This window comes from Giraffa tippelskirchi, chromosome 10 (genome assembly GCF_054371585.1).
Source record: "Giraffa tippelskirchi isolate mGirTip1 chromosome 10, T2T-mGirTip1v1.2.pri, whole genome shotgun sequence".
Lineage (NCBI taxonomy): Eukaryota > Metazoa > Chordata > Mammalia > Artiodactyla > Giraffidae > Giraffa > Giraffa tippelskirchi.
In genome coordinates this window covers 69,994,099-70,014,155 of record NC_137284.1, presented here as the reverse complement: position 1 = coordinate 70,014,155, position 20,057 = coordinate 69,994,099, and the positions used below count along the sequence as shown (strand labels likewise).

General features: G+C 35.6%; 1 protein-coding gene across 12 annotated transcripts in view; it reads left to right on the top strand.

The window, feature by feature from the left end:
- Positions 1-20,057, top strand: part of DGKB (diacylglycerol kinase beta) — a 1,170,055-nt gene that overhangs the window by 596,787 nt on the left and 553,211 nt on the right. For all 12 annotated transcript variants that reach the window (XM_081537636.1, XM_081537628.1, XM_081537635.1 and 9 more), the window contains 3 exons: positions 2,634-2,719; positions 4,324-4,413; positions 11,677-11,837. In XM_081537636.1, coding sequence (XP_081393762.1) covers positions 2,634-2,719; positions 4,324-4,413; positions 11,677-11,837 — 337 coding nt within the window. The remainder of the gene's footprint in view (positions 1-2,633; positions 2,720-4,323; positions 4,414-11,676; positions 11,838-20,057) is intronic.

The following is a 20,057-nucleotide window of genomic DNA, read 5'->3' as shown; positions in this document are numbered from 1 at the left end:
AGAGCAGATGGGCTCAGCACACTTTTTCTCATATTCCCGATAAGTACATGCATTGCTATAACTACTATAGGATACCAATTGGTAATATCTTGTCAAATTGCAATAGTGATCACCGTCCATGTGCATTAGAAAGTATTTCCAAAAATGGATTTTTATAAGAATATAAAATATTCCCAATATCCAATGGCATGGATTTTTAAAAGCATAATCACAGAAATGGATTGAACACAGCAGTAGGTATAAAATAACTTCAACTACTCATCGAGGGATATTCAGCTACTAAATGGAGGAATCTTAATAACAATGCTGTGAAGAAAAAGCAAAATACAAACAATGTGTTGTTTATGGCATGTACATGATAACCTGAAATTCAGAATAATGCCCACCTTTGTTAACAAGGGAGGTGGGTGCTATGGGGAAGGAACACAGAAGGATATGTAAGTTATTAGAAATGTTCTACTCTCTGGGGTGGACAGCTGGTACATAAACGTTCATTGTATTGCTTATATAATCTAAGCAAACTAACCCAGTGATAATCTGGAAGAAACTTTTGCAACATGTCTAACAAAAGGTAATATTCACAATATAATACACAACGAAGTACAGCATAATTTTGTGTTCTAAATATCTGTGCTTCCTGTTACGAGGTAGTTCTGGTTCAGTTGATTTGTTTACATTACTATTATATTTACACATTTTGTATTATATTAACCAAAATTTTAATGATGCTAATTTCAATGAAAATATTACTAATAATGTCTAGTGTTTATAAGAATAAAATACAACTCATGGGAAAGAGGTACAATGCTTTGATGATGCAGTTCACAAAGGAGGTCACAGGTCTCTGAGCCTACAAAAATATGTTCAATCAACTAGTAAACAGGGGAATGTGATTATACGATAATAGCACCATGGTACTTTTTTTTTTTTTTTTACTTACTGAAGAAATATCATAAAGTTGTTTATAAGTAGTGTTTTGGAGTTTCAAGGAAATGGACATGTACATTTTCTATAGTGGGAACCATCCAGAGGGTAATGTGTTGTTGTAATGGAATATTTCCCTTCTAGAAGATTAGCTTTCAAAACTGATACACTTGTTCAAATAAATGTATTGAAACAACATTAACTACAATACCTGTTATTTTGTGTCTGTGAAACACTAAAAATACTTTAAAAGTACATGAAATTACAGTATTTTTGATCATAGAATGTTATATTGTGTTATTCACTCTGTTGTGCTCCACTCTTTGCGACCCCATGGTCTGTAACCCTCCAGGATCCTCTGTCCGTGGAATTTTCCAGGCAAGAATACTGGAGTTGAGTTGCAATTCCCTTCTCCAGGGGATCTTCCCTACACAGAGATTGAACCTGTGTCTCCTGCACTGCAGGCAGATTCTTTACTATCCGAGCCACCAGGGAAGCTCCAGTGTGATAAAATTGACATGTACATTTATACATGTAATCTTAAAGAAAATTTTCTTAGATGACTTTTTATAGTCTTCCCTTGATATCCACAGGTGATTGGTTCCAGGACTCTCCAGATAGCAAAATCCACAGGAGCTTTAAGTCCCTTACATAAAGTGGCATTTGTTGGCATACACTTAAATGAACTTTAGGTTACTTATAATACCTAATAAAATGGAAATGCTATGTAAATAGTTGTAAAATACAGTATATATGCTGTGTAATAAGTTATGGTTCACCAAATTCAAATTTCACTTTTTGAAACTTTCTGGATTTTATTTTTAAAGATTTTTAATTCCTGGTTGGTTGAATCTGCAGATGCAGAAACCAGCTAGGAAGAGCCAGTTGTGTTATATTGTTACCACCAGGGCTAGAAAAGTGAAGAGACACATTCCCAGATAGTCTGTCCTGTTTCAATTTTTTTTTTTCAAGAAAATAGGCATGTATGATTGTATAACTAGATGCATTATTTGTCTTTGTAGTTTTCCCCAAGGTAGGTTGCATTAATAAGCATGCTGCATGCAGTGGCAGCAGAAGTGGTGAGCATTTATCACAACCTACCCAGATATTTTTGTGTGTTCCTGGGTGGAAAACACTGCCAAAGAGGTCAAAAGAGAGGAGGAAGCCTGGCTTCTATTCGCAGATTCAAAGTCACAAGGAAACACTGAAAACAGTTGGCTAAAATCTCAGATGCAGCGTGATCAATTTCTCCCAGTAAGGGAGAAGGCAGAAAACTCTCAAAGACATTATTTTACTGAGCTATTAGTCACATTTAGATAATTGTTCAAGAGAGAATTGTTGGTCAATAAAAATTAGTAAATAAAACAAAGTTGTATACATATGTCTAGGTAATCTGTATAGTCTAGGTAAACTGCATATCACATATGGGATTGTACCTTAATGAAAATTATTATAATTTATTAATTTGATTTTTTCATGTTAGAGTTGTTAAAAGAAAAATATATTTATTATGGAATATAGAATTTATAATGATAACATTTAAATTAGGACATGTTGATACTTCTATTTTAGAATTTCATTGTAGATAAGTGTTTACTATTTTTCAACAAAACCTGAATCTTTCATTAGATGAAATGCTAAATATACAAAAACAAAAATGTCCTAATTTTGAAATATCAATCATGTGCTGTAACATGCTTATTTTTCAGGTTAAACTTTTTCCGTGATGTTCCTGATTTCAGAGTGTTAGCCTGCGGTGGAGATGGAACTGTAGGGTGGATTTTGGACTGCATAGGTAATGAAGACCCGTATTTAATGTGGCTTGGGTGAGAGTGGAAACCTTAAATTCTGTGTATTTCATTTGTTTATTTAACACATCCATATCTTTGTTAAATAAAATACACAGTGATAACAATTAGACATCTGGAATATTGCTGCTTAATTTATTCTGTATTTCAGATTTTTAACAGTCAAAATAATTTACAAATAACTAGAAATGCTTGTTTTCTCATTCATTTTTTTTCATGGAATTTAATAAACCCTCTTCCTTGGTAGCTCAGCTGTTAAGGAGTCCAATTGCAAAGCAGGAGACCTGGGTTCGATCCCTGAGTTGAGACCATCCCCTGGAGAAGGGAACAGCTACCCACTCCAGTATTCTGGCCTGGAGAATTCCATGGACTGTATAGTCTGTGGGGTTGCAAAGAGTCGGACAGAACTGAGTGATTTTCACAGATACTTCCAGATCTGTACTGACCAATTCTTTGTTAAAAATAGATCCTTTCATAAAAAGGAAAGACTGATTCGAAAGAAGTTTTACTTTCTATATGTATTGAAGCAAAGTTTTATTCAGTCAATGCGGTTGAGAATATTCTACCTTTTCATACCCTCAAAAATATTCAGATTAAAAATGAATATGTATTGTCAACACCCTCTTGGTAAGCACCTAACAATTTTAATCTACTAACCTTTTTTTTATTAATTTGAAAACAATAAAAGGAAAATTGTATTCTTTGGCCCTCCAATAAACAATGACAGTAGTATTGATATTTTAAGGACAAAACCAGAGTTCAAGAACTGCCAAAATTAAGGAGTCCCTTGAACAGTGTCTGAGGACTTGTAAGAATTTTAGTGAAGACAGTAGGAATTATTGGTTTTCATTAGCCCCTAAAATCTAAGCCTTCGGTAGTATTCTGTGGCACATCCCTACATAATTTATTCCTTACCCATTTTTACCCACATATGCTTACTCTGAGGGGCTGAGAAGGGAGAAAAATAAACCAATTTATGTTTGTGAGATGTCTTCAGTGACTCAAACAAAAGCATGTGGAATTTCAGTGATATGATCTTTTCTGAACCCGAACACTATATTATATAAACTTGAATCTCAAACAAAACGTGGTAATGTCTTCTGTTGTTGACCCTGACACAGAGCAGCACAACCATTGTTAGCATTTCACTAACTTTTAGAATTCGACTGTTTTCAAAATGTATTTTTCTTAAAGTATACCTAGACTCGATGTTGCCAAAGGACTTTTCTAAGGAACCTACTTTTCCACTTTAGTGATATCCTTGTGTTGCATATACCTGCACCCTTGAGAATTTCAACGGAGTTAAGTCAAACGTGCTACAGTTTTTAACTAAATTAACATATTTAAAAGTCTTTCCTTACATATAAGTCTTAAAAATTACTGTCACTCTGTGAATTAACGTATTTGCTTGTTTTATAAATTGCTACAAATACATATAAGTTAATCATAATTTATAATTGTATTGTATACATAAAACCTGACTTTTCTAAGTACCCTGTAGAATGCCTTCCATGCCAGGCTGTGTTTTTTTTTTTTAATTGTTGTTCAGTCAGTGATCATTTTTTTTTCTTTTAATTTTTCAATTATACAGAAAAGGCTAATGTAGTCAAGCATCCTCCAGTGGCTATTCTGCCTCTCGGGACCGGCAATGATCTAGCAAGATGCCTGCGATGGGGAGGAGGTAAATAGATATGACAAACCAACAACAACAACAAAATCTTTAAAAAACAGTAATACAGTGCAGAGCACCCTCTTTCAAAAAACTAAATTTAGCGTTTCTTCACTGCATGACAGCTTTCATGTGCTTTTAGCAAATGTAACTGCTGTCAGATATGTAATATAATTTTGAACGATCGTCTGAGGTAGAGAAACAAACAGTGGAACACGGGTTAGACTGTGATTGATAATTATACACTAGATGGGAGGGCAAGCGTCTAAGTTTCTCTTTCTCTGGTTTTTGGGTTTCCAACTTAAGAAATGGGGTAAGCATGGGTTAAATTTAAAATAATGTTCATATTTTTAATCTCTGACTTGTGTGAAAGAATCAAAAACAAAGGAAACATGTTGAAAGGTGAAAGAACAACTTGTCCAGGAATGAGTACAAGATGTAACCAATTTTCTGAGACTCACTTTGCACTACATGGTATGTTCTGCACTTGGGATAGACAGTTAAGAATAGGAAGAACACAAGATCTGCTTTATAAGGGGCCTTAAATTCTAGTGGAATATGAAGTCATATGTAAATTGTGAGACTTCTTACTGACAAGCAAGATAATAATCAGCATAATGAATGACCTTACCTAGGAACTGACAAGGAAAAATAGGGAGAACTTGAGAGGTGGTGGTGGTTTAGTCGCTAAGTCATGTCCCACTCTTGCGACCCCATGGACTGTAGCTCACCAGGTTTCTCTGTCCATGGGATTCCCAGGCAAGAATATTGGAGTGGCTTGTCATTTCCTTCTGCAGGGGATCTTCTCGACCCAGGAGTCGAACCCAGGTCTCCTGCATTGCAGGCAGATTCTTTGTGGTCTGAGCTAAGAGAGAAGCTCAAATAAGTTCAGTCACTCAGTCGTGTCCAACTCTTTGCGACCCCATGGACTGCAGCACAGCCAGGCTTCCCTGTCCATCACCAACTCCCAGAGCCTACTCAAACTCATGTCCATCGCGTCAATGATGCCATCCAACCATCTCATCCTCTGTCGTCCCCTTCTCCCCCCGCCTTCTTTCCCAGCATCAGGTTCTTTTCAAATGAGTCAATTCTTTGCATCAGGTGGCCAAAGTAGAGTTTCAGCATCAACATCAGTCCTTCCAATGAATATTCAGTACTGATTTCCTTTATGATGGACTGGTTTGACCTCCTTGAAGTCCAAGGGACTCTCAAGATTCTTCTCCAACACCACAGTTCAAAAGCATCCATTCTTCAGCGCTCAGCTTTCTTTATAGTCCAACTCTCACATCCATACATGACTAATGCAAAAACCATAGCTTTGACTAGACGGACCTTTGTTGGCAAAGTAATGTCTCTGCTATTTAATATGCTGTCTAGTTTGGTCATGGCTTTTCTTCCAAGGAGTAAGCATCTTTTAATTTCATGGCTGCAGTAACCATCTGAAGTGATTTTGGAGCCCAAAAAGATAAAGTCTCTCTCTGTTTCCATTGTTTCCCCATCTATTTGCCATGAAGTGATGGGACCAGATGCCATGATCTTAGTTTTTTGAACGTTGAGTTTTAAGGCAACTTTTTCACTCTTCTCTTTCACTTTCATCAAGAGGCTCTTTAGTTCTTCTTTGCTTTCTGCCATCAGGTTGGTGTCTTCTGTGTATCTGAGGTTATTGCTATTTCTCCCAGAAATCTTGATTCCAGTTTGTGCTTCACCCAGCCCTGCATTTGGCATGATTTACTCTGCATATAAGTTAAATAAGCAGGGTGACAATATATAGACTTGACGTACTCCTTTCCTGATTTGGAACCAATCTGTTGTTCCATGTCGAACCCAGGTCTCCTGCATTGCAGGCAGATTCTTTACCATCTGAGCTAAGAGAAAAGCCCAAAATAGGGAGTACTCTAATAGGTGGATAATGTCAGAGCCATAGTATTGAAGCCACAGTATTGAAGGTGGACTTGACAGGCAGAAGAAACATCAGGGTTAAAGCCCTAGAGATAGAAAGTCACTTGATATACTGAAGGAACTCAAAAATAGAATACTGTAGATGGAGCAGATGAGAAAATGGAGAATACTTCAAGATGAGATCTTAAAATAATTTGAAATATCATTAATAGACTAAACTTACCTGAAGATATCAAAGAAAAGAAAACCATATTTGCTAAAGAAGCAAGAACTGAATCCTAAATATTTTTAGCATCTAAACCCAGTGAAGTTTGAAAAATGTCTACTAAGACAGTGTGAATCAGAAACCCCTGGGGAGCTTGTTAAAGATACAGTGGACTGACCTCACCTCATATATGTTGAATTGAAATCTCTAGGGATGAAACTGCACAGGTGATTTCCTTTATAAGCAAACTCCCTAAGTAACTTGATTCACAGAAAAATTTGAGAACATTTGTTCCATTTGTACCTGGATAACTTATGGACTCTATGACATGTATATGTATTTGTGTATATGACAGAATTTGAAACCAAGTTAAAAACATGGTATATGATATATTTGTGATTTTCACTAAGGATATAACAATAAAAGAATATAATAAAATGAAGAGTTAAATTGTATAGTATCTAAAGATAGATAGATAGAAAGAATGAACCATTGCTTATGAGATGCTCATATATTCCAGTGTTAATATTTGTATATTGATAATATTTGTATATTGATTAAAAAAAGAGACTCGTTCATGTGGCTTCTTATATATTCTTCTTAAAAATATTTTTGGTATTTGAAAATTAATAACTTTATTTGGTTCCAAACTGGCAAATGACTTAAATCTCAAAATTGAGTATAGGAGTTCCAGAGTATCCTCTAATTATTTCCTTATAAAACAGTTTTAAAGATATTATTATCAGTGGACAGAAACAGGTGGATTATAGTATTTGTTAGAGTGTATATTGATGATGAACTCTGTGAGTATCTAGTATATGTTGGCAGTGTTCAAGTGCTAAATAGTGAATGAGAAATAAAGGGCTTTTACTTTTTGAGAATTATATTTTCATTGACTATCCAGACAATAGATCAGTGAATAATGAATTACATAATTACAAAATAAGGCAAGATTATAAAAGAATCAGAATGTATTTTTAGAGAATAATAGGGGGGAAACTCCCCTGGAGGAGGGCATGGCAACTCACTTCAGTATTCTTGCTTGGAGAATCCCATGGACAGAAGAGCCCGGTGGGCTATAGTCCATAGGGTCGCAAAGAGTCGAACATGACTGAGGCGACTTAGGACAGCAAGGCACAGAGGGAAACTATTCAGCTACATAGTCAAGCAGATGTCCTTTAGGAAGTAACATTTAAGCTGGGTTTAAAATATGCAGAAAAAGAAAGAGCTCTCTGTATTGAAAGGAATGAAAGAAGAGTGATGATGTAACTCTAAGAGGTTGTGGGGTGATGGGTAGGTATGGCCTCAGGAGGGGGGTGGGAATAGTACGATGTTGGAGAGAGAAGTAGCAGCAGATTATGTAGGTCTTAGTGGTCATGGTAAAAAATTTATGTTATTGAAGCACACAGCAAAACTCTGGAAGAGTTTCAAAAACAGAGTGACACAATGACATGTATGTTTTCAAAATAAGTTAATTTGGGGACATAAAAAATGCTAAGAAAATGTGGAGATGTGGGGAAGCATAGTTTTAGAGACCAGAACTTGGATTACCATAGAAATTAGAGGATGAACAGACCAGGCTAGGGCAGTCATCATGCTAATGAAACAAGTGGACACACTGACATTTTCAGGGATAGGCTGATACAGCTTGCCCATGGAGTTGGTGGGGGCTTTGGTGAAAGTGGGATATTAAGGGGGCACTGCAAGAGGCTCAAGATGAGCAGTTAGGACAATGAGAGTGCCATTTGAGAGAGTTTACTAATAAAGACACACACTCTGAAGTGGTGTGAATTATTTCTTGTCAGGTGTTTAACTTTGAGCAAGTTGCTTAAAACTGTGTGCTTCAGGTTCATCAGAACTTGGAAGAAAATAGTTGGAGGAGGCACTAGTGGTAAAGAACCCACCTGCCAGTGCAAGAGACAGAAGAGACACGGGTTTGACCCCTGAGTCAGGAAGATCTCCTGGAGGAGAGTGTGACAACTCATTCCATTATTCTTGCCTGGAGAATCCCATGGACAGAGGAGCCCCAGGCTATCGTCCATGGGATCTCAAAGAGTCAGACATGACTGAGTGACTAACACTTTACACTAAGAACCCTACCTTGTGGGTTCTTATTCCCCAGATATCAAGTTATTTCCCCAGTAACTGAGCCCTTCTTGTAATTATACTAATTATCATTATACTTTACATTTGGGAAAGAAATTACTTTATTCGACTAATAATCATTTGGTTCACTTAATGTCACTGGACTCTATTGACTGGAAGTTTAATTTTTATGAATGTATTTGCAAATTTTGGAAAATATAACATGTACAAATGTAGGACTTCTTAGGGCATTTAAAAAAATATTTTCATTTCCTTTGCAGTTTTTTCTGGTAATAATTAATCCTTCAAACAAAATTCTGAAAATTATTGCAAGAAAAAATACTGTGAAGAGTGAGGGAGTAAGAGACAGTTTTAGATGGAACACACTCTTACAAATATTTTCTTCATGTGATTTTAAATTTGTAAAAATGACTTTTTAGATAGATTCAGTTATTACGATACATCATATCATTAAATGGAAGATAAATACTAATTATGTTTTCATTTGATTTCTTAGCCTAGAGTGATTATAGGCATTAAATCAAAATAATAGAAGCAAAGTAGCATCATTCTTTTCTAAAGCAAGCTTTTGTTTGCTTATTAGTAAGTTTATCTTTTTAAAAAATATAATCTTACTAAGTTCAGGAATGCTATTTATAGTTATAAATCATTATTTAACAAGCTTGAGCACAGATAAATACAAACAAGTAGGGCATAGATATCTGTGAAGTGGAGAACAACAATTTGGAATTCTTCACCTTTGTGAATTAATACTGAACTTCACGTATGATTCTCAAAATAGATTGATTGCCTCTCGCTTTCCATTTTTACTTGGCTAGAAGACTGATTGATACCAGCCTTTTTCATGTGTATGTTAGTCCCTCAGTCATGTCCAACTCTTTGCAGCCCAGTTTACTGTAGCTTGACAGGCTTCTCTGTCCATGTAATTCTCCAGGCAAGAATACTAGAGTGAGTTGCTATTTCCTTACCCAGGGTATCTTCCAGACCCAGGGATCAAACCCAGGTCTCCCGCATTGCAGGCAGATTCTTTACCATCTGATCCACCAGGGAAGCCCAGCCTTTTTCATACTTACCCATAAAAACTTTGAGAACATGTCCAGTGCTAAAGAATTTAAGTTGATTGACCCTACTTAATCTCACTTTATTAATACTTTCATTAAATTAAATTCTGTTGTGTTCTTTCCTCATCAGTTCCATTCCTCCATTTTTCCAGTGTTATGTTGAACAATGCTTCTATTAACATAAGCTGTAGCTGAAAAGAAGCTCAAAGTTTGTTTAAAGCATTATCATTTAATTATATTTCTGATGAGTGTGTGTATATTTTCATACTATATTATACAATATTAGTTTAATATCTGTAAATTATTTATATCTAAAACCATCAAACTTATTTTCAAATAAGAGTAGAATTTGGAAAATATATGAATATAAACTCCTTTTATTCTATTAAATGTGGAATACATATATATATATATGTATATAATTGGGAGCTTTAAAAGAAATTTAAAAAGGAAATGAATATTGAGAATGAGGGTGAAACTATTAAGATCTGAAAAATAAGTACACTTAATTTTTGCAGTCTTGTAGTCGAAACAATTCAGTGTTTTATCACTGAGTACTATTCTATGCATTTTATATATGTTCATCAATTTTGAATTATGCTATAAATATGATATGGCATCTATTATTTCCTTTAATGTTTATGTCAGTGTAATCACTGTTTATTGTACTCTTTGCTGTGTGTATTGAATAGTGCATAATTATTTTTCAGATCTGTGTATGATAAGAAGAGATGCAGGTTCCAGGATGAGTATTCCTGATTTCTGGCTAATAGTTAATCCTCTAACAGATAATTCAACAAATACACCATTAATATAATTTATTTGTCTTTACAGTATGTTGGCATATTATGGTACCTATTCTTTTTTCTTTTAATCCAACTCATTTTTCTTTAAGTTTAGGTATGTTAACACCTCTAATGAGGACTCATAGCCTCTGGAATATACTTATTCAACAGATAAATTATTAAAATATAAGCCCGAGTTGGACACAGAAAAACATCTATGAAAATGTTGTTCCAACTCAAAATATCATTTCAAGAATCTGTGTGTATAGAGTTAGAGAGAGATACATTATTTAATTTAGTGTAACATTTCATATCCTAATGTCATCATCAGTATTATTGTTGACAACTTTCTATTCTTTTGTCTCATAGAGTAAGATCTTTTATGCGTTTTCTTTTTTCCTCACTTCATTCTCACACCAAAACTAAGTTTTTATGGAGAAAGAAGCTAGAATGTTAAAAGCAAACACTTCAGCAAATAACACAGCCAGGATTAGGCCACAGCCCTAATTAACTATAATGTTAGATAACTAAAGGCACATTTAGGAGAAAATATAATATTAAGCAATAACTTTCAGGCCATGGTTACTAACTATAGTAGATTTATTTAAAAATGGATTTGTTGAGCATTACTGGAGGGTACATCTGGGAAAAGGAACATCTAAGGAGAAAGATGTAAATAATTATAGTGCAGATTACTAGTTCTATGGTATGGCTGGTTTTGAGAACTGTGTGCTATGGTACTGTATAGAATCTATCGTTTTGGGAGGGTGGCTTCTGGGAAAAAGTGTTATCATATATAAAGCCTGCAGAGAGAGTAGAAGCAAAGGACAAGTTCAACATGGCAGCAAGAACTTTTATTTTAGCAAGTGGGTGAAGGGTGTCATCTTTGGGAGGGAGAATTCACAGGAAGATGATACCCAAACAGATCATCAATCCCATTTTGAATATATTGATAAAAAGTTTTGTGAGGGGCATGCACTGGCTATACTGAGAATTTGTACCACAGGAGAGAAATATGAGTTGCAAATTAAAGCTAAAGATAAAGTATTGATATGAGTATAATAAGATTGGTCTTAATTCTTCAACTTGCATTAAATTTGCTTTGAAATGCATTATTTAGCTTTAGAATGATACAAACATTCACACACTTAAATACATATAAGTAATAACTTGTGTTGTTTGGTTATATTTTTTCTCAAGATAATTTTTTTTTCATTAGGTTATGAAGGTGAGAATTTGATGAAAATCTTAAAAGACATTGAAAACAGCACAGAAATCATGTTGGACAGGTGGAAGTTTGAAGTCATACCTAATGACAAAGATGAGAAGGGAGACCCAGTGCCTTACAGTATCATCAATAATTATTTTTCCATTGGCGTGGTAAGATTTTCCACTAAACGTTCTTTTTTTTTTTAACCAGTTCTGCATAATCACTGACATAAACTCTTATTTATGAAGATTTACTGCTTATAAGTAATTTATTTTACCTTGTGTCAGCAAAACACCTCTTCTAATGGGTAATAATAGTAGAACTTCTGAATTTATTTAAAATCAGAGAATCAGTGATAGATTTTTCATGTGCTAAACAAAGAAACTATATGTAACTGATCATTTTTTAGTAAAAGTAAGCTTAGAATGGTTTATAAGGTTTATAAAGTGGTTTATAAGGTTATAAGTTTCACATTACTAAAAGTGTGATAAGAATGCCTCAAATGTTATCTTACTTTGAAATCTATATTACAATATCACAACATATTAGTTTGCTATTTATAGGCATTATTTTAAAAATTATGATTTAAAGTCTAAGAAAAATGTCGTTAGTATTCTCAAGCGGTTAATTAGTCAAAAAACTAATTTTTGACTTAATTTCTTGAAAAATTTGAGACTGAAATTAAAATATCATTTGGCAATTTAAAGAGTTATTGAAATTTCAATCCCTAAGGGATTAATAAATTTAAGTGATTTTACATGTATTTATATAAATATATTACCCAGACTTATGAAGTCTTAAAATATATACATACAGCATTACATTTTATTGAACATATTCACCCAATATTAATCTATGTCATGTCTCATTTCTCTCTTATGGATGTGCATGTACACACACACACTCACACACACACAAACACAAATAGCAAACTATAGAAAGTATTGGTTGAGTCTATGAACTTAGAAGTCAAGCTGCCTTGGTAAGTGTTCTTTAACAGTTTTTTTCTCTTCTTAGTTTCCATCAATTTACCTGTGTCATGATGGTTATTTTCTCCCTCATAGTTATCAATAATGTGATTATACATTTGAAGAGCCTCATATAATGATGCATAATGAAGGCTAAGTATACAACTGTTAGTATGATAGTAATTGTTTATTTCAAGAAAAATGTAATGCATTCGATCCATAAGAATCCTGTTTATATTTGATATGAATGTGAATAGCAATATTTTAACAGCTTTATTGACCTAATTCACTCATTTTAAGTAAACCTTTTAATGATTTTAATGTCTGTCTCATTTTAAAATGCTTTTATCACCAAGGCAAGAATCCTCATGCCCACTTGTAGTCAATTCTGAGTCGTTATCCTAGCTCCAAGCAACAACTAATCTGTCTACCTCTAAGATTTGCCTTATATGGATAGTTCATATGAAAGAAATATTACAATATATAGTCTTTTGCATATGGTTTCTTTCACTTCACATAATGTTTTTGAGGTTCACTTATATGAACTACATGAAATACTGTATCCCTTTTATTGCTGAGTAGTAAGTATCCCATTGATTGGACATATAACATATTGTCAATCTATTCACAAATTGATGTAGATTTAGAATGTTTCCAGTCTTTGGATATTATGAATAATGTTACTCTTTTAAGTCGCTGTAGTTATTTTTTTTTAATTTTGGTTAGTATACTTTTTAACTCAAGGATTTCTCTTTGGTTATTTTTTTTAATATTTCTAGGCATCTAATTGGCATTTTTTATTTGAATAGTCATTGTTATATTTTCATTTATTATTTAAGCATAGTTTACATTAGTTATTTGATGTATTTATAATTGTTTTGAAGTCTTTGTCTGCTAAGTCCAACCTCTAGAATCCTTCAGAGACATTGTTTGCTTTTTTCCAAAGTATGTGTTACACTTTCCCATTCCTCTGCGTGTTTGTGAATATTTGGTTGGAAACTAGAGATTATAATATATTGTAATTGCAGTGGATTTTCATTCTCCCACAGGGGTTATGGTTGTTCCTGTGTTTGTTTAGGGAGTTCCCAGAACTAATTATATGGAGCCGTTCTCCCTTGTAGTGTATGGATATACTGATGCCTCTGAATTTTTGTTTTTCCTTTTGCTTTTATATTAACACCGGCTTCTGGGGATTTTTCCCATGTCAGTATGATTGACCAAAATTTGTGTTTAAACACCGTGAGACAGTAGGTTTTCATCCCTTTACTGATGTATCTGTATGTTCATTGGGGAACACAAACAAACTTCAGGCAGTTATTAATCTAATTCAGTTTTTAATATCTGTTGGCCCATTTATGTCTTGTGCTCATGTATAAGGCCTCTCACTTAGCCAAGGATGTGTAGATAACTAGGGCCTGCTTTAGTCTGTCCTGAACACATATGCAACCCTCTTTAGTCTGTCCTACACATATACACAACCATGCATACAGTGTTTCAGACAGCAAGGGATATGTGGCAACGTATGGAGGCCCATGGGGCTTCCCTGGTGGCTTAGATGGTAAAGAATCTGCCTTCAATGCAGGAGACCTGGGTTCAATCCCTGGGTTGGGAAGATCCCCTGGAGGAAGGCATGGCAATCACTCCAGTGTTCTTGCCTGGAGAATTCCACGGATGGAGGAGCCTGGCAGGCTACAGCCATAGGGTCGCACAGAGTCAGACATGACTGAACCAACCAAGCAGCAGCAGCATCGAGGCCCATTATGGCTGTATCATTCCTAAGATCTCCTATTGAAAATATGGCTAGTTGCCTGGTTAGCTGCTTGCCTTAATCAGTTTTGCAAACTCAGGCAAGCTGCTACATTTGCCACTGAGATGACTATTATTTTAAATAACTCTCTGGGTAATGGAATTTCTCTAGCTTCCACTCCAAATCATGCTAGCTCCCCCGACAGTAAAGTTGCTTGCTTTCTTAGTATGCCCAACCCTGCTAGAGCTATAGCACTGATGGAACTGAAGTGTGAGGTAGCAGCTCAAGATTGAAACATCACAGATTGCCAGCGTTCTTATCTTAGGTTCAGTAGTGTTTTTTTGTTTTTTGTTTTTGTAAACAGTTGCCAATTTGTTATATGCCTCTGATGAATTTTCAGTGGTCTTCAACAGAAATTATTTCTGTTCCATCACAGGAGACATTTGGCAATGTTTGGACACACATTTGCTTGTCATGGGTGAGAGAGTATTGCTCTTGCCAGCTAATGGATAGAAGATAGGAATGCTGCTAAACATTCCCAGTTCATAGAACAGCCCCCCAAATGCACAAAAAAGAACCACATAGTTCAACATGTCAATATGGCTGAGGCTGAGAAACTTTGATATTAAGAAACAAATATTAATTACAAAACTCAAGATGCTGGAAAAGGGAAAATAGCTAAAACCTAAAGAAATGAGAAGGAAAAGCTATAATAGAAATGACAGGACATATAGCAAAGAATAACAAGAGCAAAAAAGAGTATGTTAATGAAATAAAACTTGATTATTGGAAATAATCAAATCTACTGCAAAACTGGTGTTTTAAAAATATTGTAAAGAGAACTGCAAGTAATATAGAATGATAAAGACGAAAAAACCCTTCATAAAGACAAAACGTAATATCCTAACTGAGAATATATTAGGACTAAATAAGGAAGTGTAGCAAAGTTACTAAATATAAAATACATTTATTCAATAGTATTCCATTATATAAGCAATAATCAACACATTTACAAAAACAGCAAGCAAAAATGGGAAGTATCTAGAAATTGATAAATATATAAAACCTACAAATAGAAATGTTAAAACTCTCTACAAGACATAAAAGATGAGAATAAATAGAGATAGTTTCTATTCTTAGATGAGATAGCTTAATATAATATTGCACATTAATGTATACCTTTAACGTATAACTAATCAAAATTAGAGCTAGATTTGTATGAAAAATTTGAAAAACTTTTTCCAAAATATATGTAACAAAGTAGCTCATTACATCTTAATAAGAAGAAATAGAGAACTATTTTACCAAATTAGACATGTTACAAATGAACTGGATAATTATAATAAAATAGTGTAATGAATGAGTAGATGAAGAACTCAATGGAAAAGCAGAGAGACACATGTAGAAACTTGACAAAATGGATGTAGCCTGAAATCTCATTGGAAAAATAATGGTGCTCAGTTGATATGTGTTCAAAACTAGCTCCCTAGGCGGAGGAAATTTTGCTAGAACTCTGTCTCACATTACATAGGCAATTGCTAGAAATACTGAAGTACTAAAGTTGAAATGCAAGGTTTAGGGCCTAATAAAAGTATAAAATAATATGCAATGGCACTCATTTATGATTTTAAGGTAGCACAGAACTAAACAAGGCAGCTTTTGATTGTTTTCTTTAGAAGAGTGCTGTTCTATTTAACTTGCAGCCTCTTTCACTCAGTATGACATGGGAAAGAGAGGTGTGAAAAGAGGGAGAGCATTCTTGCCTGAAATATTTGCGTCTGTCCCAGCAAGACGGAGGATCAACACTCAGTGTCAAATCAGCCCAGTAGACCTGATAGAGTTCAAGTTCTGGCTGTCACTCAGTGAGTTCTATTTATCAACTTATGATCCTCTGCCCCGGTGAGTAAATCCAGCAGACAACAAAAAGAAATGAATCATGTACCTCAAGCTGTTGCTGAGTATGTAATAAACAGTTGAATTGGAGCAATGAAAGTATAAGGGGGACATTTCAATTGTTTTGCTATCACCAACATGAGAAAGCTTTAGATGGCACATAATTTGTACTTGAAATTATCTCTAGGAACCTCCTACCTCTTAATTATAAGATAGTCTCAAAACTTTACTGTCAATGTTATTTTCATTATTTCGATGGTTGCCTTTCATATGCTGACTGTAAGTGCTTTACAGTTTACATAAAGCCTTGCTTCAAATTTTTAGAGAATCTGTGAGTTATAAATATATAAATATAATCTTTAAATACAGCATGATATAACCTTTGTATTAGAGTGGGTTTTGGCACAACCTCAAAACATTAGTGGCCTGACAACTGAAAATTAGTTCTTATTCCACATGTTAAGACAGAGGAGTTGGCTTTTTGGGAGAGGCTCTGTTCCAGTTGGTCATTGACCCAGGCTCCTTTCTGTCTTCTGGTTCTACCCTCCTCTAGCTACACAGAGTCCTCTCTATTCAATAATTGGGTGATAAAAGAGAGTGAAATATTGGCATTTGTGAGTGTTTTTCTTTTTAAATGGACTAGGCCTGGAAAATGTTCAGCTTGTAACCCATTGGCCGTATCCTAATCAATTAGTTACACTTAATTGTAAGAATGGGCTTCCCAGGTGGCATTAGTAGTAAAGAACTCACTTGCCTACGCAGGTTAGATGTAAGAAATGCATGTTCAACCCCTGGGTTGAAAAGATCCCCTGGAGGAGGGCACAGGAACCCACTCCAGAATTCTTGCCTGGAGAATCCCATGGAAAGAGGAGCCTGGTGGGCTATAGTCCATTGGTTCGCACAGAGTCGGACATGAATGAAGCAACTTAGCATGCACACAATTGTAAGGAAAGGAATTCTCTTTGCTCAAGAAGAAAAGGGGAAATTGGTAAATAACTAGCCAGTTTCTGCTAATTTTTTTCTTTGTAGTGCCTTTCACATTTAGCCAGAACAGTGGAAATAATTCTGAAGTCATAATTAACTCTGAAAATAGGTATCCATCTACAGTGGTGATCCTTAAATAAAAGCTTATTTATTAATTATCTTCTTATGCTAGATACTGTTTGAGGATTGGCAGTGAACAGGATAGAAGAAGTCTGTGTAATCACTAAACTTACAGTATTGTGAGGTGAGACAGAATTGTCATGAGAGACTTACCATCTGGGTATTAGAAATACAGATGATGGAAATTAATAAGAAAAACTGATAGTTGCTACCTTTTAGTCTGATTTTGTACTTTAAAGACTATAGATAATCTCAGAACTTACAGTTAGAAAATTTTTCATCCACTGGACCAACATCAAATTCATATATGCCATTAGTTTCACCCTCATTGATTCTTCATTCATTTGCTTAATAAACAAAAAAGTATCTTTTTCCTTTTTTTTTTTTGGTCAGGCCCCGGAGTTGTAGAAATGAATAAAAGAGACAGATCACCTCATTATTAAAATCTGGAGCTTAATAGTAAAAGTATTAAAAAATGCACAAATACAACTTTTGGGGGAAAATTGTGATATATACTGTGAAAGACAACAAAAGTTGCCAAGAGTTAGAATAAGGGACAAATTTAGTTCTCATAGTCAAAGAAGGTCAGTATAAACAAGATGCATTTAAGAGAGGATCTAAGGAATACATGTAAGTCAGGTGGACACCAAAGAGATGGAAAGTGCATACCAAGCAAGTATAACTGTATGTGAAGAGCCTGAGGAGAGAAACGGCCTGGTGTGTTCAAAGACCTACAAGGTCAGAGTGCCTGGGACATAAAGAGAGAAGCTGGGAATAAATGACAAAAAAGACAATAGCAGAAGTGGCTGCTCCTGTGTCTTGAAGCCTCTTCGAAGCCAAGATGTGCTCTTTATTTTTTAAGAGAGGCCATTGAATGATTCAGTGAATAAAATCAGGAAATGAAGAAGTCCAATTTATGTATAGCAGAAGGTCTTCTACTAGAGGTGAAGTTAGACATTAATAGAAAGGTAAAACAAGTGTCATAAAAATGATCCATATGCCTTTGGATATTTCATTTTAACCTAAAATCTATAAATATAATTGAATTGACCAATTTTTTCTTAAAGGCCCAGCTACTGTCATTTCTTTGAATGTCGGTCATCAATGGGGGTTCTACAAAGTTTGCTTGTATAAATCACACTCCATAATAAACCATCTGTTATTTCCATTTTTAGATTCTTTTAAGTGGAACAAAAACTCAAAAGATACTTGTGAAGCAATCTGAGTATAAAATCCTTCTAGATTTTTACAATAGTTTCAAAAATCTTTTATAATGCTCTCTCTTACATATAATTCTATGGCAAAGAACATATAATTCTATAGCAGTTTCACAACTACATTTATATCCAATCTTCCCAAATCATCTTTGTTTTCATATATAAACAAAGACTCTTTTTGTAATCATATTTCCCATTGCTATAATAGGTAATTTAATTATATAATTATAATAAAGACTAAAATTGGCATAAACAGTGTTGGAAACCACACAAATGACTCTTGGTAAGTAAAAACCTCAAAATGTGGAAACTCTCTCAGACAGAAATATCTGAGAGGGGCTGAAATTATATTGAGTTACAGGCAGCTTCAGTATCTTCACTGGACAATAGGAAAGATGTAAGTGGGCTTCCTCTGGGGCAGGGATGAGCATGTCTCCTTCTGTATCCCTAAGCAAATAGGACCCTGGTACCATGGCTAAGAGGGACTGCAGCCAGGTTATAGGGCAGCCTCAAGAGCCATAGTCTTGGGACTTCCCTGGTGGTCCACTGACTAAAGACTCCAAGCTCCCAGTGCAGTGGTCACGGGTTCGATCCCTGATCGGGGAGCTAGATCACACCTACTGCAGCTAGGAGTTCTCATGCCACAAGTTAAAGATTTTGCATGTCGTAACTAATACCAAGAACAGCAAAATAAATAATAAATATTTTTCAAAAAATAGATCTCTAGTCTTCATTTTAAAAAGCAGTCAATTTCTCCAGTCTCAATTAACCAGGCTGGAGAGAGAAACACCTTGTCAGCCCAACTAGGGATCCTGAGGCTCTCTAGGCCCTTTTCTATAGATGCATGAACTCCCCACCTCTCCTTCCCTCTTTGAGAAGGTAGGGGAGAGGCAGTTTAGGATTGCTTTCTCGCCATTCCGCAAAGCCTGGCTGGGTGCTGAGCGCCACCTGTGTTTTCCTGAGGGCAGAGCCCCCAAATGCTCACATCTAGAACCTTCCTCCAGTCGCTTGAAGTTAGCCGGCCATCTGGAGGTGTTCACCTGCTCTCCGCTTGCTCTCCCATGTGGGACGCGCGCACGCACGCACGGGGCACGCACGGGCCACGCACAGGGCACGTGCACGGAGCGCCAGCCAGGAGGTGGGGAGGGAGGAGGCCCACAAACCTGGGCGGGCGCCAGGTGGGTCAGTTGCCTCCTGAAATCATCAGTGTAGACTTCCAGAAGCAGCTGATGGGCCATGCTCCTGGAGCAATCTCTGCACTGAGCTGTAGGCTCCGTCGCCCCTCATTGAGGTCCAAATGCCGTAGTGACTGTGGGTCCTTCTCTCTCCTACCTGCTCCCAGCAACTGCTCCCACCCCACTCCCCACCAAACTGGTGCTGAGACCCTCGGTGCTCCAAGTGAGACGAGAAAGAAGTGGCCTCTGCGGCAACATCCTGTGAGGCACAGGAAGCTGAATGTTC